Source organism: Echeneis naucrates, chromosome 14, assembly GCF_900963305.1.
Source record: "Echeneis naucrates chromosome 14, fEcheNa1.1, whole genome shotgun sequence".
Taxonomy (NCBI): domain Eukaryota; kingdom Metazoa; phylum Chordata; class Actinopteri; order Carangiformes; family Echeneidae; genus Echeneis; species Echeneis naucrates.
The window spans coordinates 14,545,730-14,569,172 of NC_042524.1; the positions used below are offsets into that span (position 1 = coordinate 14,545,730).

At 40.5% G+C, this 23,443-nt stretch overlaps 1 protein-coding gene across 1 annotated transcript in view; it reads left to right on the top strand.

Annotated features, from left to right (window-relative positions):
* sez6a (seizure related 6 homolog a) overlaps positions 1–23,146 on the top strand; it is a 37,920-nt gene extending 14,774 nt beyond the window's left edge. The window contains exons 3-15 of the mRNA XM_029519839.1: positions 781–973; positions 9,557–9,742; positions 10,511–10,679; positions 11,194–11,360; positions 11,457–11,651; positions 12,458–12,596; positions 20,232–20,428; positions 21,037–21,231; positions 21,698–21,889; positions 22,245–22,439; positions 22,646–22,684; positions 22,783–22,891; positions 22,987–23,146. Coding sequence (XP_029375699.1) covers positions 781–973; positions 9,557–9,742; positions 10,511–10,679; positions 11,194–11,360; positions 11,457–11,651; positions 12,458–12,596; positions 20,232–20,428; positions 21,037–21,231; positions 21,698–21,889; positions 22,245–22,439; positions 22,646–22,684; positions 22,783–22,891; positions 22,987–23,146 — 2,136 coding nt within the window. The remainder of the gene's footprint in view (positions 1–780; positions 974–9,556; positions 9,743–10,510; positions 10,680–11,193; positions 11,361–11,456; positions 11,652–12,457; positions 12,597–20,231; positions 20,429–21,036; positions 21,232–21,697; positions 21,890–22,244; positions 22,440–22,645; positions 22,685–22,782; positions 22,892–22,986) is intronic.
* Positions 23,147–23,443: the final 297 nt, after the last annotated feature.

Sequence of the window (23,443 nt, forward strand, 5' to 3'; positions counted from 1 at the left end):
AGCTTTATGATAAAAATAAAAAAGAATAATAATCATGGCCTGCTGTTGGATTACCATATCCTTTTATGGTCCTGTTGGGAATGAATCTGATGTTACTCCAAAATATGTCAGTACTCCATTATCTAGACATTTTAACTACATGCAATCCTCCTGAGGTTCCCTCACCAGATTTAGCTGCAGATGCTGCTCAAACCAGTTGAAGAAATATAGCCCAGAAATACAGCAAGAGTAGCTTGCAGGCACAAGGAGAGCACAGAAAGACGAATCAATCTTGCAGCAAACCATGAGTTAATTATCCAGAATGCATATGGAGTTGTAGAACATGAACACATCTTCAATCTGGAAGTGAGTTAACAAAGAAATTACTCCATCGAGCCACCTCCACCAAATCCTTGTGTGACGCTGGTTGAAGGCAACTTATTAAAGTAACATAGCAGGTAACCCATTTTTCCAGGGCAAAATTATCAAGTGTCTAATACACCTCAAGATTCCATCTGGTGTGAAAAGAAATTTCAAGTTGACAGATGTGTGCAAGGTGATTTATTTTTTCAGTTTGAGTTTAAAGTCGAAATAGTTTTTTCCCTGTCCGTCCTTTTCGATGAGTGGATGGAAATAAATTTAGTTATTCTTTCAGTGGTACTTTTTCCTTGGCTTCTGCTTTGCACAGAGTCTTAACTTTGACTGTGGAGCTGCTAGCACGACAGACCTTTTCATTGCTGCACGTTTGTGCATTGTATGCAGTGTGTGTAATCGTATGGCACGGTCTCTTTTAATTTTCAGGTGTTGAATGTGAGCGTGCTGGATGGAGAGCAGGTGACGGTGGAGGATATGGGTGGCCAAGAACCCTTCATCCTTGCCAATGAGTCCGTCCTGATGAGAGGTCTTGTTCTACGCAGCTGGAGCAACCAGATCTCCATCCGTTTCCGTAGCGACCAACAGGCCAACTCTGGATTCCTCCAGCTGCATTACAAAGGTGAGCTGCCTTTCATCAAAATGCTCAATTTCCTCCGGCCGACACTGGACTTTATGAACATAAATTTAAATAAGCAGTGCTTTTTTTCAGCCATGCCAGCCTAAAGGGATGGACATTTGAGATGATCTTTATTCACAGAGACGCAGCCAAGCAGAGCTTCACCAGTATTAGTTTGTAGCTCAGAAATAAATAAATTTTTAAGCAGTAATCAGCCCAAAAATATTGATTGACAATACAGCACATAAGCCCTTTGGGCGAATGAGAATTTTTTTTTTCTTGTGTTTCCAACATTTACCATTAAATTAAATTGAATCCATGTTGGGATCAAAATTTATTGTAAGCACATATACCGATCCTGGTAGGTCAGGTTACGATCATTGATTATCTTGCTTTGATGACCCCTGTCAAAGGGTGCAGATGATCAGATGCAAAGTGAACATCTTGTCCTCAAAGCTGGTGAAGAAAACGGTCCAGTGTAAAGATGAGAGCAACTTTGCAAAGGAATTGTGATGTCTAGATGACTGGGTAAGAACTTACCAAAAGTGGTCCAAGGTCATTCATGTGGACAGTCCTTTGATACACAGCACTTACTGAAATAATGTTCAGGCCAAGTCCACCCTTTTATGGAAACAGTACTCCCTAATGGCTGTGGCCTCTTTCAGCAGATAATGCTCCCTGCCACATTGCAAAAAATGGTTCTCCAATCTTTAAAGAACAGCATCGGTGGGATGTGCTGGACAAAGAAGCCTGATCAATGGACCACCCTCCTACCACCCCCTTACAACTTAAAAGATTTGAAGGCTCTGCTGCTAATGTCTTTGTGCCAGGCCCCATGGCTAACCTTTAAAAGGTGGCAGCAAAAGGCAGACCTATATGGGTGCCCATACTGTTATGGCTCTGTAGTTGATGTGTCTACTTTGTTTTGTTCCAAAAAGAATTGTGTGAAAGAGCATCTCTTAAACTACCTACACCTTAAATATAGCTTCTGTTGGGAACAAAACTATGGAGAACAAAATATAAAATTTTATCAAATTTGGACTACAATAGTGTGTGGCAGCAACAAAACCCATCCCATCAGTAGTTACGGTGACTGTTTGTTGTCGGTAAATATGATGGCCTATAAATCCCCTGTTCTTGCTTGTTTTGTGTGTGACATTGATCTACCATGTCCGCAACAATGTCTGTTTATCTTAGCAATCACACAAAGTGGCCACCAATTACATGCCCCATCAATTTGAGTTGATGTTGGAAGCTCGTGGACAAAACATTCATTCCACCACATTACTATGGCACTTTCATCAGCTTGAAAATGAAAGCCGGCGTCAAAACACTGCCATTGCCACTGACGTGAGATAAATCAGCCCAACGCTGCTGGGTGTGTGAAAATTGGTGTGTGGTCAGGCTGAATGATGACAGTGAGGGGTCAGCACAGGTCATACAGTGTGGGGACAGATGGTGATAAAGAGTTGAAATATATCACCCTGTCAGGCGTACTTTTCTCCTTCACTTCACCTCTTTGCATTTCAGTAAATATTATTCAGAAACCTTCCATAGGACATAGTTTTCCAGATTGATTGATTCATGTAGAAGACTAATACGGAGTAGAGTAAAGTCTTAACTGATGCTACTGGTATTGTTTTGATTTAAGTAGGATTTATTCACACTGATCTATAAAAGGACAATTTTTATTATATCCACAAGAATAGTCTCATTTCAACTATAATGAACAACAGGCCTAAACAATATCCAGGATATTGCGCGTACAATGAATGTGGGCATTTATGCCTCCAGGACCAGTCATCATCACAATTTGCAAAATATTTCATAAACTGGCAGATATTTTGGAATTATAATATTTGAGAAAAAAAAAAAAAAAAGATTTGTGTGATTTTTGTTGGTATTTGTACCACACAAAAATATAAGCGTAGGCTGGGGAACCCCCACCAGCGCCACAGCGCAATGCAAAAAAATGTTGTTACACATTTTTTGCTACACAGTTCAATCAAAATCACAATATGCACTTATCCATATTGTGATTTTGATTGAACTGTGTAGCTCCAAATGAAATTGAAATGAAATGAAGGATAGTCTGAGCTGTAGCCAGGAGCACCATTGGGTGAAAGCCTGAGACCTGTGACATGACAAACTGCAGATCCTTGTCCACAGAACATCATTAACCAGAATAAAAGAAAATGTAATGGAACAGTTTTCAGATTTTCCACACCAAACTGAAAATATAACATGTATTGAGCTATAACAAGACTGTTCAGGAAAATAAGCAATGCTGTAAAAGAAAAAAACTCCAACAACAACTAGTGCTCATCTTTAAATTATGCATCAATAGAAGGATCCTTCCTTTCAGATGTGCCAGTGGATGTCTGGCCTTGGACACAAGCCTAGAAACAACACTTTGCTGCTCGGCTTTCTATAGCATCACACGAGGATTTGACTTTTTACATTGACTCTTGTGAAAACAGAACCTTCAAAGTAGTAAGTAGTTGATCTTGCTGATGCTCGAATAGAATTTCCTCAGTGCTTTATCGTGAATTGTTATCACCCTAATAAGCGAATATAACACCAACCTTGACAACTTTCCAGATTGTAATCATTGCAACGAAAAAGCGTATAAATACAGATTAGATGAATGCAGTTAATAATTTATTTGTTTTTAATTTGAAGGGACAATTTTAGTTGCACTAATGACAAAAATATGCAATGAGCAGATTCCTCAAAGAGTGGACAAATTGGAAACTTAAAAGATATTTCATTTTGCGGTCCTCCCCTCGGTAAGCGGCATATCACCTTGTCCTTTATAATGGCATATGAGAAATGGGATTGGACAAGCGTGGAGAAGGGGACAGAGCTGTGGAGAGACGGATTTCAGCTCAGGGTAATTAATATCTGCAGCAGCACTGGCCCGTCCTGTGATGGCAGACTGATGGATGCCTCTATAACATCAGCACCCAGCCTGACACTTGGAACATGATTCTAAGCGTGTTTTAATGTAGAGGGTGTGGACTGGAGAGCAGTGCAGCAGAAATCCTTATCTTTTTTCCCACTACACACACACACACACACACACACACACACACACACATATGTTCACCAAGAACAGGGAGTGTTAATGGTTTTTATATATTTTTTTAAAGAGCTACAGCATACAGTTAGCAACATAAAACATAAATGAGTGCACCCTGAATGCCAACAACTGCATATCCCCGTCAGTATTTGCTGGTAAAATATTAATTATCAGTTGATCATGTAAAAGTTTTTCTTCTTCGCAACCCCTTGTTTTGGTAAAAAGACATTCAGGATTTCCTATTTGTTAATTTATACACACTAAACACACACATGCACACCATGTTTGAGTGGCATCAGTGACATCAACTACCAAGGAGTTGCTGTCTTGGTCCAAGCTATTGCTCAGGAGTGTATCACAATTTTTATTTCTTGCATCTCTAATCCAGTTTCCTGTTCTTGCTAGTTTGTTTATTTTTTTTATTTTTTGGCTGCAATTTTAACTCATAAAACTGAATCATCGTGCGATAATGCACAGAGGCATGTTGTGAGGGTAAGTTTTTTTCATGTGATTTCTAAAACATAGAGGAACATGTTCTAAAACATGTTTTAGAAATCACATGAAAAAAATAAATTGGATTTCTGATTTTTCTTCCCCCACCCCCACCCCATGAAACCATAACTGTGGGTTAGTAACAGTACTGGCATGCACATCATGAGTTTTGGGCTAAAAATAGACAAATGCTGCTATATATTTAAAAATGAAAACCATCTGTATGCATAATCTTTGTAGGTACAAATTAAATATAACACTGCACATACAAATCTCCGCAAGCCAAAGCCTATTTTTCTCCTAATTGGAAGTTGCTTTATCAGAATGATGGAATGGAACCAGCTGCTTTTTTCCTGCTGATGAAACCGTTCTCATCATATCTGACTGCCTTTCCTCCGTACATTAGCTTGAATTGTTGTTTCAGGATTTTGTGAATCAAATGGAGCTTATTTTATGACAATGTCAATAGCAATGATGTCTTACAGAAATTAATGATCGGCTGTAATTAATTAGCTAAGCTGATAAGTGAGGAGGCCACAGAGTGTGCGCCACCGGCAGTTATGCACTTGATTTTACATTTACCACAATTTCTCAGTAGCATTGATGAGATGCCACCTTCAGCCCAAAGTTATTTCTCTTTAATAGACTGGATTGAGTGGATAACTATTAAAATTGAGTTTTTAACCCAACCGCATAAATATCAATAGGCCATATCGCAGCAGAACATTGGTCTGGTTTAATATAAGTGGATCACTTTCCCTGAGACAACACTATTGATCTTCCTGTAAAAAGGTAATGCCTTAGTGCCCAGCCAGGACATAAGGCTTATATACAGTGACAGTTATAATCTACCACAAGTCACCTGCTAACTGCAGGACTGCTGTCACATCAGGGAATCCCACAGCTGAATATGCTTGACTTAGTTTTTCTCAGTGGAAGCACTTTTTATCTTCCAGATGCTGATGCAACACATGGACAATCATTTTCTGCCCATTTAATAACAAAAATCAGACCTAGATTTAATTTTGTGTGTGTGTGTGTGTGTGTGTGTGCGCGTTCTGTTCCTGCCACACCATTCCGTTATCTGCTGCCCTCACCTTGTCTAGTTTGAGCCCATTCCATCTCTCCACTGGAAGATATTCGTTACTTGAAATTTAACAGTGCAACAGATTATTGTGTCTAAATTGAAATACATTTTATTCATTTGTCTAAATGTGGAAGATAACCCGCTATTGCTGACTCCCTCCACCTCATCTATTGTGCCCCAGTCAACAATATTTGTCCTTTGCTGGTAGAAGAGCAACACTCAATTTGAACTTCTCTGCCAAATGAAAATTGTGCATCGAGCAGAATGAGGCTCATTAGTTGCTACGATGTGTGGGTGAATGAGTATCCAACCTGTCCTACCTGATGCTGATTTCCAAAAGTTGCTCTTTTGAGAGCTGAAAAACTATAATTTATTATTGAGCCCAAAAATACTGATTTTTTTTTGGGTGATAGGTGAGAAAGGCAGGAAGCAATTTAAACAGAAACAATTCCATACAAGAACAAGAATTATCCATTGCTGGTGCACAGATAAGAGAAAGGGGATGGAGATGCCCTCCTGAACTCCTGTGAATGGGTTTTGTGAAATGACGAAAATAGAGTGGATATGTTGGTTTTGACAAGCTACTTGTATCATATATGAAGCATCTTTCTACATCTAAAAATCATTTTTTCACTATAATTGTAAGATTTTCAAGGACACCATTATTAATACAATATTTAATCGAGGCCCCTTCAACATTTGTGTATGCAGTGTTGTATGTCTGGGTCTGTGATGTAATCTTCCATCCGACAGTGGAATCTAGAAGTGTTTTGAGAGTGATATTGAATGTTTACTGTCATTACACACACTGTACTAGACAAATAAGAACTTAAAACTGGAATTGTGTTCCCTCATAATTTATGTACCGGTGGAATACTCAGAATGGACACGGAGTCATGCTTTATATAAAAAAATATGTACCTTTTACTGGTATAAATAGGGTTCCTCAGGTGTATAAAATTGAACACTATATTATATATTACTATATTGCAGCCCCCTGTAATGGATACTTTTGTTAAATCTGATCTAAAATGTTCATCCACATGACTTCTTGTGGGAGACTGAGTTTACCTGGGTGCGACCAATATGACTGTCTCCTCTCCTCTACAACAATAACTAAAGACATAAGCTCCACATCTGTTTCCCCTGGCCCTGCAGTACCATCAGCTAATCTTCCTGGCTGCCTGCACCGTGGATCTATTATTTGTAATGGCAAAACAATCAGACTTTATGGCCCAGCACCACATTCACTGGAATGGAGGCAGCACGTAATTTAATACTTCAGGAATTGGCTCCACAATATTTGCCTCTGGCGCTCCCACTGCATGCTCAATAGGGATGTAAATGCTGCTATGATAATGGCAATAACTAGGTTCATTGGAGCTAGTGATAAACTGTGAATTGAATGGATGACCCAGAAACAGCATACCTCGTCCCTGTGGCTCACTGATTTACTGCAAAAAGAAAGGCCTGTTTCATTATAGTGGAAACCAGTGGCCTGTATAAAAAAAAAAAAAGCCAGTAGATTAAAACGTTGTAGATGAGGGCAGTTTCACAGCCCTTTATGGCTGTTATCCATTAAGGCTCGTTTTCCCTCAAGTTCAAGTTCAAAGATTGATAGAATGGCATGTTTGAATATCCGATTTAGCTTTAAGGTAATGCAGGAAACTTCAGCAAAGTGTTGTTTTTCATCTACAAATGGGTGGTTGAAATGAAAGCAGTTCAGATGCGACAGAACACACAGTGGTCTTATTTTTTTGTGCCATTTAGCCCCCACTTGCTCAGCATCTGGGAAGAAGAACCGAAGCATATTAAAGCATTCACATGTGTGACCAAAGAGCCTGTCTGTCAGCCGTGTGGCTGCTGCTGCTCCAGCTCAAAACTTACGATGGTGAGAGGGAAGGCTTTTAGCTATTTTTATGAAGGGACCTACGTGTCACAGTCTATTCACAAAAGTTGTCGGCTGGTGTTTACTTTATCAGGACAGGGTCAGATAGGGTCAGGCATGTTATAAACAACTTACAAATAGGACCTATTGCATTGTGACTTCCAATTTCTTCAACAAATATTAACTTTAAATGCTGATAAGATATGGGCATTTCTTCTTCATTTATTCACACAGACAACAACGCATCTAGAAGTGATTAATCATGTGGTTCAATTGAAAGAACCAAGCAAAGATAGCTAAATGCAAGAAAGGGGTGTGACTTTTTTTTTTTTTTTTTTTTTTTTTTAAAGCTTGCACCAAACTCACCTTTAGCTAGGCAGCTGAAAGTAGTCCAAATCCTCTTTAAACACAGACTTAATCATATTTACATAAGTAGATTAAGGTGTTTACACTACATGGTCCATGCTTGATTATTATCATAATTGCTTTTAAGACTGCAAAGATGATATGGACGCAGGCAGCTTCCAGTTGCCCTCTTCTTTGACCTTTTCCTCCTCTATTAACTTTCATGTAGGCTTCACGTGTACTATTATGTTTTAACACAGATGTCCAACTTGCAAAGTTGGAGTAAAGTTTTAGATCTTTGCAATTCGGCTGTCGTACAATTAAACAAGCCATAGTGGGCTCAATTATGTTGCTTGTTATGTTGTTCACACATCCCCAGAAGTTAAAAAGTTTTAGTCTCTTCATTAAAGTGCCTACACTAATGAGGTAGAACAGTGTGGTTATTAGACAGGAGGAAGAGGTTGTTTAATAGTTTCCATTACAGACTTGGTTAGTTCACTCCATTATCCATGTGAGCTCCATTCCATACTGCAGCATTTGTTTAAAGTAGAGACAGGACAACAATGCAAAGCGAGTCCAGGAACATTGATCTTACCCTGCTGGAATCTCAACTCTTTGACAGCCTCTACAGAGGCAATTCCTCTTGCAGCTATCACATTACAGATGTTCAACAGTTCTGCAACATCTCCATTTGTCAAAGCATTTGCGGAGGCTCTACCACGGACTGCACAGTGATGTTAATTACTGCTTTGCTGCAAAAATGTCTCCACATATTTGAATATTTTATACACTGGTAAACTCTACTTAATTAACAGCTGAAGTGTTCATAAACAAAATTGAGGGTTAGTTATAAAACAATATTTGCGTTTGAATGTTTGTAGCCTCGATGCAATAATTCTAAATGATTAAGGGATTAGTGTTAAATGAGGGGTCATGGTTCATGCCAGAATTAGCGTAAAGGTATGTGAATGACAGATGCAGGATGCAGATGAAGGATGTGAGTGTTTGTGTGTGTACACATGATTTATTCACATAAATAATGAAAAGAAAAAAAAAAACCTTTGTATTCAAATGCATGTGAGGTGCTGAGCAGTAGTTTGGAGGATGGACAACATTGTCAACAATGCAACAAAACAGCAAGGGTTATACACAATACAGGACACAGAGGATTATGTTATGTAGCTGGTTAACATTGTTAGCTATTTATTTTGGCATGAGTTTGCCTTTTGTCCTGAATGATACATTGGGTCCTGGGAAATTAGACAGCTAAAGAAAAAAATAAAAACTTTGTTTGTCATGAAGTCTCCTTCGAGCCTTGAGACAGTGAAAGAACCTTTTAAATGATTATAAAAAAAAAATGAAGTTAGACGAAGTGGGTCTCTATATAAATTGGTTCATCAGCAGGATCATCTCGGTAATTAACTGGGTTCAGATCTGATTGCATTGCATTATAGCATGAATGTACTTTCACTTTCTATCCTCTAATCACTATTGGGCATTGCGGATTACACAGAGGACAGAGCAGATCACGAAGCATCACATTTAATACATTACACTGACAATACCAACACACCCAATTAGCATTCATACATTATAGTGTATTTTAGATTTGGAACATTTTCAGACTGGTAGCAAGCTGCCAAAACAAAGATGAACATTCTCCTGCTTTTCGTTTCTCCATTTCCTCTGCAGCATTTGTTCTGAGCTGTGCGTTCCCTAAAGAGCCGGCTGGTGGAGAGGTTTCTGTGACTCACCTCCATGCTGGAGGGGAGGCCTACTTCCGGTGCTTCACTGGATACAAGTTGCAAGGCCCCAAAATGCTCATCTGCCGTAATGCAACTACACCTTACTGGAGTGGGAAGGAGCCCCAGTGTGCGGGTAAGATAGCCCACATCATTGCCGTATATCATCTCATTAATAATAGGAGGAGTTCACTTAACTTCTATAACTGTACCCACTTAAGATTGATTCTTGCTTGATGAGTTCTGACTGTGGAGAGATTTTTGAAATCTTTTCGAAACTTTGTTAAATTGCTTGTGTGCAATAAGGGAAAAAAAATCAACTGCAGCATTTTAAAAAGTGAAGAGATATTAAATGGGAGGGATATTATGGCTCCTTCCCTCTTGAGCTTTTCTGTCGAATGCAGGTGATTTTGATTAACAAAAGCATTCACTAGGTTGTCTCCCGCCGAGTTGATTACTCAAACTCGCAGGCCAAATGAGTGTGTTTGCATGTGATTAGCAGCACAGGGAGCTATTCTTTGGAGACAGTGCAAAACAAGGCTATTGGACCTGCTGCCTTAATTAGAACTGGGCTGCATGACAATCGTTCTCCTGCTGCTAAAGGCTCATCTGCCAGTTCCAGTGTCTCTGTGTGCACGCCTGCAGCTGCTCTGAACTGATAGTGTTACTGGTGCTGTTTTGCCGTTCTCTCTACAAGTCCATCACACGCAGTCACACACTCTTACACCCAGGTTGAGTCACAGAGTGTGGCCCAGCCACAGTCCACTGGATATGTGATGATATCAGTGCTCAGACAGGGGCTTTTCTCCTAAACCCCCCACCATGGTTGGTCTCATTACTTTTCTCATCAAGACCTACCCTCTGACTCTTTGTCTTCTTTCCCTTGCTCCCTCCTCCCATACAGTGTCGTGTGGAGGAATGATAAAAAATGCTACCTATGGTCGTATCGTCTCTCCTGGTTTCCCTGGCAACTACAGCAACAATCTGACTTGCCATTGGGTCCTTGAGGTCCCTGAAGGCCATCGACTTCACATTCACTTTGAGAAGGTGGCACTGGCAGAGGATGATGACAGGTGGTGTATGCACAATACTAAAATCACATTGAGAGTAAAGGCTGCATTGTAAAAGTGAGTGCGTGCACATTATCGAGTGTGTGTGTGTTTTCAGCTAATAGATGGCACTGGGGCTTTAAACTCATTTTCTGAATAACAGTATGCCTGTGGATAGAGCATTAAAACCCTCAGGGCTATAAATAACTGAAATCTTCAGGGAGTGACAGATGGATTTGAAAGGATCCTTTATCATTATAATCCCTTAACAGTGTTCTATCAAGCGAATGAATTGAAGGGACCACAGAAGGTAGTGAGAGGAGGGAAACTGCAATTGCATTACATTTTTCTTCAAAGATCCACATGGCTATCATCACACACGGCTATTCACCTTATTAGAAAGTGGTGAAAAACGCTATGGCAAAATTATGACAGCCAACATTGCCACAGTGAGCAGCTCACAGACAGCTTGCAACTTCGTTTGCGCTTGTTTTACCTTTCAAAGCTCACTTACACCTCTTCTAATGTGTGTGTTCAGGCTGATGATTAAGAATGGCAACAACATAGACTCTCCCCCTGTGTACGACTCATATGAGGTGGAGTATTTGCCCAACGAGGGTGTGCTCAGCACGGGACGCTATCTCTTTATCGAGTTCACCACAGACGCAACAGTGACGTCAACTGGTGCAGCCATCAGATATGAAGGTAAGCTGGTCCTCCTGAGTTTGCCAACATGCAATATTGTACGGTACTTTGTTTCATTTCAAGAGCAGCACATTAACACAATGCTTGTGCCTGCAGCTTTTGCTAAAGGTATGTGCTATGAGCCCTTCGTAAAATACGGAAACTTCAGCAGCAGTGACTCCACATACGGTGTGGGTGCAGTGGTTGAATTCTCATGTGACCCTGGCTACACGCTAGAGCAAGGCTCCGTGGTGATTGAGTGTGTGGACACACAAAACCCACAGTGGAATGAGACCGAGCCAGCCTGTAGGGGTGAGTCAACAGACTTCATCTGCTCAAGTAATAGCATAGCATTAAATCTTTTTTTTTTTTTTAATGTAGCTCCTCTGGAGAGGAACTCTGCGTAGGAACCATTGGCCTAAGGACCTTCAGCATTTATTGTCTGTTTGATCAGTGAGGTCTTTTTATTCAAACATTTAATACCACTGGCAGTTAACTCTATATTGCTAGGCTGCTTTCCTCTGATCCATGATAAGTTTCCTCTTGAAGCTGTAACAATGATTTTACTTTGATATATTTGCAAACGATTAAGCATGTATAGTATTTGGTCTAAAATGAACAGTGCCACACTGTAAAGACTACGTGTGCCAGACAATGATCCAACACAGATCCCTCCCCTTTTTCCTCTTTCCTTCTCATCCTCTTTCTGCACAACATGTTGTGACCTGAGTGCCAGTCTTTGTTGCCATCATAGTCATTCTGCCACACAGTGCAACTGAACAGTTCTCGAATAAAAGCTAGATTTTAGAAAATTTCATAATTTCTGCTGATGTGGCTCATGGCCACCAAGAAATTCTGTGGTAGTATGCAGTTTTCATGTCATGGAGCTTTGCAGACTGCATTTCAGGTGTGTTTTACTAAGCACTGAAATTGCGCTTCCATCCTATGAAGTCACATACATGTGTCAGTGAATGTTGGTATTTTCTGCAACTGTCACATTACAAACTGCATGATGCTATATTTCTTTCCCATACTAAACCAGTTCTGATCCAAGTTGAAATCTGTTCCAGCGTTTGTATTATTTCTCATTACCAAGCAGAGGTGTTTGTGTGTTCCAGCTGTGTGCAGTGGCGAAATCACAGACTCTGCCGGAGTGGTGCTGTCTCCTAATTGGCCAGAGGCCTATGACAAGGGGCAGGACTGCATCTGGGGCATCCATGTGGAAGAGGACAGGAGGATCATGCTTGACATCCAAGTGTAAGAGACAGCACCCAGGTGTAAGACTTGAAATCACACAGTGAGGTCAGAGGAGGACAGATTGACCTTGGAACATTAAACACTTCATCTCTCTCCAGATACAAGCGCACGCATTCTCCTCCCATCTTTTCCCTCATTTACACACACTAAGACATGCGCAAGGGGAAGGGATTCTGCGGTTGCAGTCACTAATTAGATTTTTTTTCTCCGCCTATTTGCCACATTAAGAATTCTGTGTAGCTTCCAACTCACTCTCTGACCAGATTAGCCAGTAAGCCTCCCTGCTCCCACTCCCCTGGTGTGTGTCTCAGAGTTGGCTTTGAAATGAATATGGTCTGGCAGTGAACTACTGAGCCACTTATCCAGGCTTCCCAACAGTATTTCAACACACACTCGATGCACATGCCGACAGATGTCTAAGACTGACTGTTGCGAGCAATAACCCAACCGAACCACCCGCTGACCCACACACACACACACACACACACTTTACGGACTCACAAAACACTGTCACGTTGTACATACCGCCCCATATGCTGCAAAATTACCACAAGCTTTTTGTCAGTGCTGAGTTGCTCAGTACAATGACGGTAGAGACCTAATCGATACACAGATATAGGCCGTCTATTTACCTTCACCATCACCGTCAGTCATGCTGTACAAGGATGGCCAGAAAAAAAATCCATGCCACCTCATCCCAAGTTTCATCTTTAAAGCGTAAAGCTAATGTATTGTGTTGCTTTCATAAGGCAAAACTATTTCAATACATGCATGAGAGAATCAGCCTCTGTTTGCTCATCCATTTTCCTTGTGTGAGTGATTGTCACGATATTTGAACATGCATCCAACAGAGCACAAAAAAACTACAGCATAAGTGATTTGTGTTCTTGCCCGGGGCAGTAGCACACAAGAGGGCATGGAGAGGTTAAAATTAAACCAGCGGGAATTCAGCCAGAGGTTATAGAAAAACAGTCACTGACAAATCTGAAAAAGAGGCTATTGTTAGCTATTGGTCACGGTGGTCATTTTGCATGCAGGCATTTGCTCCCTCCTGTTTTGTTTTCATGATTTATTCCCTCTCTTATGAATTAAAATGTGTATTTTAAACTACAAGATTTGAGGTGTGGATGCTGACTGTTGTGATAGAAAATATAGATTTTTATTTTTTTTTCCCCCTGCAATTTTTTAGTTTTTATTTTTTGCAAAGAAAAAGAAACACAACAGACACACTTTGGCATTCAGGGTGTATCTTATTTGCCTTAAAGTGAAAGCTGAAAAAAAAAAAGCACAACTATTTAGCTTGATCAATTAAACATTTTACATCTGATGTAAACATGAAACTTAAACATGAAGAGATAGTAAAAAAAAATTGATTTATACATTTTCACAAATTCATTGGAATATTATCATCATCATATTATGGACGATAAATCATAAACAATATTTGAAACAATTGGAGAGATTGCATTGAAGCTAAACAGTCTGAGGATTTTGTGGCGTCGACTCAGTGGAGGGTTTGGTGAAAATGTGTATGTATCTTTTGTGGCCCAGTTTTTGTATGCTGCTGCGAATGGCCTCAGTGAAGCCTGCATAAAACCACAAACAGTTTTTGTTTTTTGTTTTTTTTTTTTGTTGTTTTTTTTTTCATTGAGAGATGAGCCACTGCTAAAATATGATCTAAAGATCAAAGAGGAAATAATAGCATCAGAGGATACCAATAATACACGATGCCTGAGTACTGCACAGGGGTTTATGTGGCCCTGCCTGCCCCTTTGTTTTTTTAGCCTGAGATTAAGAATGAATAATGACTGATGCTGAAAGTCAACTAGTGCACCTAGGATTTAAAGAAAAATAAATCAGAGGGTTTTTTTTTTCCCCATGCAGCAGTAAACCAGTTGGATTTGAGGTAAAGTAATTTCCATTCAGTGATTTCTTTCTAAATTGTGCCAGCCTTAAGTTTGTTTTAATCTGCGCCACGAGGCCGCTTGCTGTAAATTAATGGTGCCGTGGCAAGCTCTACTTCATCACAAGGTTGGTCATGCGTGGCCTTCAGGGCTGTAGAAACCCACAGTCTGTCTGATCCCTGCACACGCCACCATTACCCTGATGTCTGGTCTGCTCAGTGTGAGAAGAGCGCTCCTAAACATTTGGTCAACATGTCATTTGTGTGAAAGGAGTGTTTATTTGTGTGTATGTGTTCTGCATGCCTAAGTGGCAAAGGACTCTTGTGGATGAGAGCTGTCTCATTGTAAGGGTGGGTACACACTTTTCCACAGTAATGAGAATGTTTTCTATATTATCATTCATCACTGTGTCTGTGCTAGCAATTACAGAGGAGCAGTCTGCATAATGAGGACTGATTAATTAATTTAGCCCAAACAGGAGGGTTGGCTCTTTGCTAATTAGCATGGAGCATAACTCCAGAAAGAGCCAGCGACGAGACATGCAATCGATGGCCCCACCTGTGGAACATGGCAAAGTAAATGGTTCATATGAGGATGGTATAGCCACAAATACCTCACAGTTTCAGGCGCTGAGCAAATCTGTTTTACAGTGGTCTGTGTCGGAGTGCTGAGCAGGATCAGACACCTTTTACACCTTGCACATTTTGGATTTACAGAGTCCTCTTGTGGAGACTCTGAGCATTACAGCAGCCAGGCCATTAGTGCTATTGTCAGGACATTCATTCATTCATTTATTCATCTTCTAATTTTTAGCCTTTTCTGGGTCACAGGGGGTGCTGGAGCCAATCCCAGCGAATACTGGGCGAGGGTGGGGTCACCCTGGACAGGTCACCAGTCCATCACAGGGCCAACACACAGACAGAGAACAACCACTCAGACTGACACTCAGACCTACGTACAATTTAGAGTCACCAGTTAACTCAAACATGATAACCCATCCATCACAGAGCCAATGTGCAAAGTCTGCACAGAAAGTCCCCTGGCCAGGGAACCAAACCCACAACCTTCTTCACTATGCCATCATGCTGCCCCACCAGGAGCCTAAATGGCTATAACATTTCTACAAACAGAGCAATTCAAATTTTTTATGTGTGTATGAGAACCTAAAGGAGGTCAACGTCTTCACTGGAAATTCTATTTGCTTCTAGTCAAGTTATAGGTCATTTCTTCGCTTCTTTAGCCATCACCTGGTGGGTTGGTGAAAGTGACAAAATGTCCAGCATCTTGGATGAAGCTGCAGCTGTTATCCCATCAAGATTGGGCTGGTGCCATTAGTATTCAGAGGAGTTTTCAAAAAGCTCTCAAACAGCGACCTGGACCTTTGCAAGCGCCCGACTACATAGAGATATTTAATCAAATAACACAACTCTGAAGGAATCAGTGTTTTTCTGGAGCTTGAAGAAAGGACAGATGAACTAAAATTAAAAGGTGTGAATGTTTTTATTTTTTTTATTTTTTAGAATATTGGTCATCAGTGTGCATCAGAGGGCAGGGAGTGACTGCCTTGTCTTACTCAAGGGGGAAGGAAGTGTTTTTAAAAAGCCAGGTGGAATGACATTTGGTTGAAGTGATTGCCAGCTTGCTACACAGACGGCAGCTGAGCGGCCTGTAGTGACTAACCACACATGGCTGTGCAAGTCTGGGCTAAAGGCTCTGTCCATTTGGCATTCTTCCGTGCTGTCACCAGGGCTTTGAATAAACTTTAGACAGTGGAGCAAATGGATGGGGTCAGTAGCAAAATTTAAAACCAAGGTTGACTGCTGCATTTTTGATTAGTTACAGCGACTGGGGAGAATATTTAGCAGCCCAGACAGGAGGAGAGGTTACAGTGTGTCAAATGGGAAAGTAAGTGATTTGCCATTGCTATTGACTATGAATCTCATGTTTTTCCTTCTTCTTTTTTTAAACTGCTGCTGTGTTGGCTGTATTCATTCATCTTCAACCACTTATCTGTTTCTGGTCACGGGGGGCTCTGGAGCCAATTCCAGCTCACACTGGGTGAGGGTGGGGTACATCCTGGACAGGTCACCAGTCCATCACAGGCAATTTAGAGTCACCAATTAACCCAAACTTGATGTCTTTGGATGGTGGGAGGAACCTGGAGTACCCAGAGGAAACCCATGCAGGCACAGGGAGAACATGCAAACTCTACACAGAAAGGCCCCAGGCTGGGAACCGAACCCACAACTTTCTTATTGGGGGACAACAGCGCTAACTGGTATGCCACCATGCTGCCCGTGTTGGCTTTATGATTTGGCTAAAATCTAAGATATTGCAGGGAATAGGTGTCACTGTGATTGAGGTGCTGTTCTGAAAGAGTTTTACTGCATTTTAAAAAAAAGGAGAAGTCATTTGATGTTAATTTTAAGGAGGAAAAAGCCAAGCTTAGTGTTGCTGATGTTGCAGTACTGCAGCTTGAGGGATGAAGAATATTTTACATAAAGCCTAGAAAAAAATTAAGGCTAAAATCCCTTCATGATGAAAATTGGACACTTAGAAGCTCGGGTTCAGCCTGGAGCTGCTTTGATTTATGAAAAGATAAAGTGAAAGCAGCAGCAGACTACTGAGATGAGGTGACGAGTATAGTTTGTGCATAACAAAATGGCCTATAGCAAAATTAAGCACTGGACCCATGTGGAAATGTTTGTGTCCGGTGGAGCAGATTAGAGGAAATGGTGCAAAAACTACTTTCTACAGAATTAAAGAAGTAATCCAGAGACTGGAGGCAATCTCCCCATGATATTGGCCGTTGAAAGTTTTGTGTCCCTGCTTCCAGGATGATCTGAATCCAAAGAGGCCTTTGGCAGGTCGTAAGGTGAAATGCAGTGCAGTGATAAGGTGGATCGTCCAGTTGACAGGAGCGTGTGGGGGGCTTGAAGTGAAGGATGAGATGTGGAAATACAAAATGGCAGAAATAATTTGGCGGTGGTATTGGCTCTGTGGATTGATAGGCGCTCCTGCTTTACTGTGACAGGGCTGAATCACATGAGACTGACCAATTCTGCAGAGGCTTGTGAACTTGCATTGCAGTGTGTATGACTGCGACCACTGCCAAACGTATGTATGGGGAAGGTTGAATCTTAATCTATCAGTAAACATCACGTAAGTGTTACAAACATATTTAAGAGCATAGGTGTATACACAAATGTGCTCGTGGCATTGTGGAAAGTGATTTAAGCGTAGTTGTAAGTCAGGAGAAGAATGTAGTTTTTATCCCAGTTTTACCACTAACTCATTGCACAAGCAGACAGAAACATGTCACTCAGATGTGTTTTTCCTTAAACCTTCACCCTCAGGGACTTACTTGTCTCAAATAGATGTCCTTGAGTATATAGCTTGTGGTACAAACTTTTATTAAATGTTAAGACAACATGAGTAGGAGGGATTCGTGCCTGGTTAGGGCAATTAAAGCTGAAATGGCTGCATTTCTTTGATTTCAGCTGCAGCTTGTTTCAACAACAATCTGGAAATTCGGAGGGCAGTAAACAGACTCGCGACATTTGTTTCCTTTCATCATAAAATTCTGTCAATTAAAAATAAAACAGCTCTTTCGCAGACTCCCATGACGGTCTCAACAAAGGCACAGAATGTGGAGTATTCAGCTTCCTTTAAATCACTAAGAAAAAAAAAAGCCTCAAACTCAATTTCACAGCAAGTTTTCCATGCACAACCCTGGGTATCAAAGTTTCAGCACATAAAGCTGTGGCAAACATACACACCCAAAAAAAAAAAAAAAAAAATCTGCAGTCATTCCACTGACTTATATAGTGTCTTATCAGGTGCGTTATATCAATAAACAATCAGTGTGTTAACATAGAAATGGAACTCTTAGAGAAGTTATTCATTAGGCAAGTCTGACAACATCCAAAGACTCATATTTTGGGAAGCAGCAGACACAAATAACAAGTAAAATGTTTTAAAAGTAGAGTTTAAACATGAGAAGATACAGTGTTCTTGGGTGGTTGTGCACTTGGATAAAATGAACGGGGATGCATGATTGTAATGTTGTTGCAGACATTTATGTATTACATTTATGTTTACATACTAAACCAGTTTAAGATTGTAATCATACTGGACTTTCAGCTATGTGTCATTTGATTTCTTGACCATGTTTATTGCTAAATGTTGATGTATGCATTCAATCTGTTTTGTTTTTCTTACTATAATGGCTTTACTCTATGCTCTTCTGCATAGAGTTATTTGGAGTGCATTGGTTTCCTAGAGTGAAGACATAAGGTTTGTTTGAAGGCAAAGTTTTGCATTTCTGTGCAATCTGTTTCTAAGTTAATGTTGCTTGTCCCGTGGCCTCATCGATTTGAAGCACCTGTCTACCCATTCTATATATGTGTCTCAGGAAGGGAATGAGTTAGTTTTTTTTTAAACAGCATCTAAGAAAACCAGCAGTCACAGCTCTGCAAAGACAAACATTGCATCGGTTATACTGTATGTGTGCTGCTCTCTCCTGTGGCTGATGCAGATTGGTCTGCCAGAAATGCTTTTCTTTTTAGTTCTTTAATCTGAAAATAGGATCTGTGATCCCACATTTCTTTTGTTGGTCTTGCTTTTGACCCAACAAAAACAACAAATCTGTAAAGATGTGTCTTAAGAAAGGAAACATCACAACTCACCACCAGGTAACATGACAACATGCATCGTTTCGCAGATTTAAAGTAAATCAGTGACAAAGAGATGAAGTCACAGCAAAAGTCAGAGCATTTGTCTTGTCTTACACATAACACAACTTGCAAAATAGAGCAAAGCAAAAATGCGGTATTTTAATAGTTATTTCAGTTCATCTGTGGCTTAATCCTGCAAATGAAAATGGCAGAAAGCACATGCGAGGGATAGGTGAGTCATAGCCACAAAGTGTTCCCTGATGTGTGATGGTACTCTAATTATCACTATTAAGTTCTGTTCAGCACAGCTTGTGAATATTAACAATCATCCAGCCAATCTGCAGAGTTATTTTGATGCCTGCCTTAAGGCACATAAAGACCAACGAGTTTCCCTTGCTTATTATATCAGCAGGGAAATACAACTGCGTCTTATTACTTTTTGCCCCATTCACCACCCCCAGTGTGTAAATAAATGTCAAGCTTTACTGATGCTCTATAAAGAGGGCAAGGACATATGAATCACCAAATGGAAAAGGTTAATGCATTCTTAGGTTAATCATTTTCAGCAGAGATTCTATCGGATTGGCTGGACTGCCGTAAAATTATATCCTATACACATTACAGTGCACTCTGTGTATTTTTATATATGCCGAGTCACCTAAAGGATATGATAATATCCTTTAGGATATATATGATAATATCCTTTAGGATATTATCATATATTTGTGCATACGCACCCCAGCAAATATTCATGAGAGTGATGTGTGAGGCAGACTCATACATCATGAATTATTTAGTGTTTACTTCACATCAGATCCATCCAGTATAAACAGAATTAATATTTCCCAAGTTCTGCTGACATCGCTTTGTGTCATCAAATTTCTGCTTTCATCAGCCAAAGAGTGTAGCTGTCTCTTAACTCTTGACTCTGAGCAAGATACCCAGGAAACACTAGACATAACTAGACAACATGTGACAATAAGGTGTGTACTGTATGTCATTAGGGAGAAATGTAATCTACTTTCCCCCCACCCCCTTCTTTTAATGAATTCCAGTCTCCACATTGGTAAAAATGATCTGCTGACTTTCTATGATGGCGATGACCTCACAGCGAATATCCTGGGCCAATACAGTGGCACGCGACAACGCTTCAAGCTCTACACATCCATGGCCGACGTCACCATTCAGTTTCAGTCAGATCCGGCCACAAACATCTATGGATACAACAACGGCTTTATGGTCCACTTTTTTGGTAAGGTTATTCCTTTTTTTCTTTTTTTTTGATTCAAAAAAATTACCTTCTCAAGTTCCCTTTCAAAACAATGGGAGTAAGTGGGGAATAGAAAACATTACACATATCTAGTAGTCAGGAGTTTACCAAATAAAAATGTTCTTCTTTCTTTGCCTTTCTGTCTATCTGTTTTCAGCTTGTCCCAGGTGCACAGGGTTAGATAACTCCAAGCACAATAATAGGTTACACTTAAACATCAGCTCTCTCTGCCCATTGCGTTTTGCCCCTGGTCATGTATGCTGCATTTAGGGAGGTCCAGATTGACTGGTGCCAAACCACATGCTGTTTTCCTCCCAGCAAGCATCCAGAACTTATATTTACATTTCCTCCCCAGCCAAGGGTGTTCAGCACTCACAGAATAATGTCCCATTTGTTCCCTGCAGATGAAGTTGTTGCATATTAATGTTGCGGTTTTGTATGTATATTATACAAGAAAATCACTAACAACACAAAATAATTTCTGCACCTCCAGCATCACTGTCTTCTCTCGCTGTGCTGGCAAAATCTTTTTAAATTGTATTTCTCTTCTCCCTTATCAAAACAAACAACTCCACATCCAACGCCAACAGAGGTACCGAGGAACGACACCTGTTCTGAGCTGCCCGAGATCACCAATGGCTGGAAGAGCACCTCCCACCCTGATCTGATCCACGGAACAGTCATCACCTACCAGTGCTACCCTGGATATGAGCTGGTTGGCTCCGAGATCCTCATGTGCCAGTGGGATCTGTCTTGGAGCAGTGATGTGCCGAGATGTGAAGAAGGTGAGGAGAAGGATTGAAAGTGAATGAGAGTAGGCTGCACATATTTTCCCTGCATATGAGACTAGAGTATGTAATAAAACTGCCCTTATTTTCCGTAGATTGGCTGTTTAGATATTTTAGGTCAATTTTATACAGTTTTTGCGAATAACGTATTCTAAAAATTAAAAGTAAACAATTGCACTGATGTTCCAAAATGAATTTAAATAAAGAAAATGCCTGATCAGTTGCGTGAATATAGAACAATTTGTATGCACTCTGTGCACAAAGTCACTATATAAGACAGAGAGTAACTCTCTTTTTGCTAAAGCTGATCACCTTTTAGCAGTCTAATGCTACTTCTTTGTATTTGGCCTGATCTTCCTTAGTCATGCCAGTTCAGAAACCCGTTTCATTTTCATTTATCTAAGAAAGTTATTGTTTTAGCAATAATGTAAATTTGTCCATTTTTTTTCCTCCCACTGTTCAGTAATGGCATGTCACGACCCTGGGAATGTGGAGCACAGTCGAAAGGTGATCACTGGCAGCCGTTTCGCTGTTGGATCCACAGTGCAGTTTATCTGTAATAAAGGTTACATCCTTTCTGGCAATGGCCTCCTGACCTGCTACAACCGAGACTCAGCCAACCCCAAGTGGAGCGAGAGGCTGCCTAAATGTGTCCGTAAGTAACAGTCGTATGCACATATGCCATTTTTTTTTTTATGCAGATATAGTGAAATATATTGGTTTTATGAAGTTGTGTGAAACCTGATTTCCATTTCTTTGGGTCAGGTTGCTGGATCATTTGTTTTTGTGAGGTATCAGTAATGCTTATTTAAATGCAAACTGTGGAACAAAGCCATACATTACCTGAGACGTAAAAAAAAAAAATACCTGCAGACCTTTGAGTGTTCGGACGAGTGTATATCAGAGTTCCTGCGTGAAAAAGACTCCTTTCTCAAGAATTATTGCATGGAAGGTTTTAAAAAAAACCAAAACAAACAAACAAAAAAAAAGACTATTGTCTTTCTTCTCAGCTGAAAAGTACGAGCCATGCAGGAACCCCGGTGCTGCCTCCACCAGCGTGCAGAGCTCCGAAAAGGCCTTTTACCAAGCAGGAGAGACGCTGACCTTCTCCTGTCACTCAGGCTACGAGCTGCAGGGTGAGGCCACCATCTACTGTATCCCTGGACACCCGTCGCAGTGGAACAGCACTCCTCCGGCCTGCAAAGGTAAACAACATTGTAGCAAAGCTTTTTCACCTTTTGTATTTGTCCCTGCATATGTAAATACCCTGTTGCGTAGACATTTATACACTATTGATTTGTTGTTTTTCTTTCTTTCTGTATGTCAATGCAAAGCCTTTCTACTTATGAGAGCTGATATGGAAGTGTAACACATACATTGCATAACTTAATCTGCAACTGTGTCTTTGTAGCATCTTCGACTCAGTATATGAACGAACGCAGGCTAGATGGTGAGCCAGCTATCCTTCTTGAAACACTAAAATGTATTTTTTTCTGTCTGTTCCCTTTAAATAAATAATAGGCTACCTGTTTGTGTCTGTCCTCCCAGTTGTCAATGGGGCTTATGCCACAGAGGGAACTAATATTGCCCTTGCAGTTTTTATTCCAACTGCAATTATCTTTGTTGGTGTCCTAGGCATTTACGTCTACTTCTCAAAGTGAGTCATAACTTCAACAAACTTCCTTTTTTTTTTTTTTTATCTCAGTAAAAAGAGCATTTACGGGATGTTTCTCATTTCTCCTCTTTTCTCAGGATACAAGGGAAGTCGTTCAGAATGCCAACGTCTTCACCGCCATATGACAACATGACAGAAGAGTCGGCTTTCGACAACCCCATATATGAGAGTGGAGTAAGTGCAGATGTCATGAGCATGCAAGACGTGGATTCACAGAATACCAGCGTGCTGTCCTGATCCTTTCCCATCTGGTTTTCACCCTGCTGTCATCTCATGTACCACCAGCAGAGGGGACCCTTCTCCTCATCTCCCCTTACATCACTCATCACTGAGAGCGGATGATATTTAACTGATGGTGTTGCTCAGAAAGATCCATCCATCCTGTATTTCCATACTTCATTCACATGGAAGAGTGACTGTAGAAAATTTGCCTTACATTAGGCATGTCATTCACATTGTGGTATGTTGTCTGCCACCCTTGTCATTTGCATGTTTTCTTGTTGTTGTTGTTGTTGTTTTTTGTTTTTTTTTTTG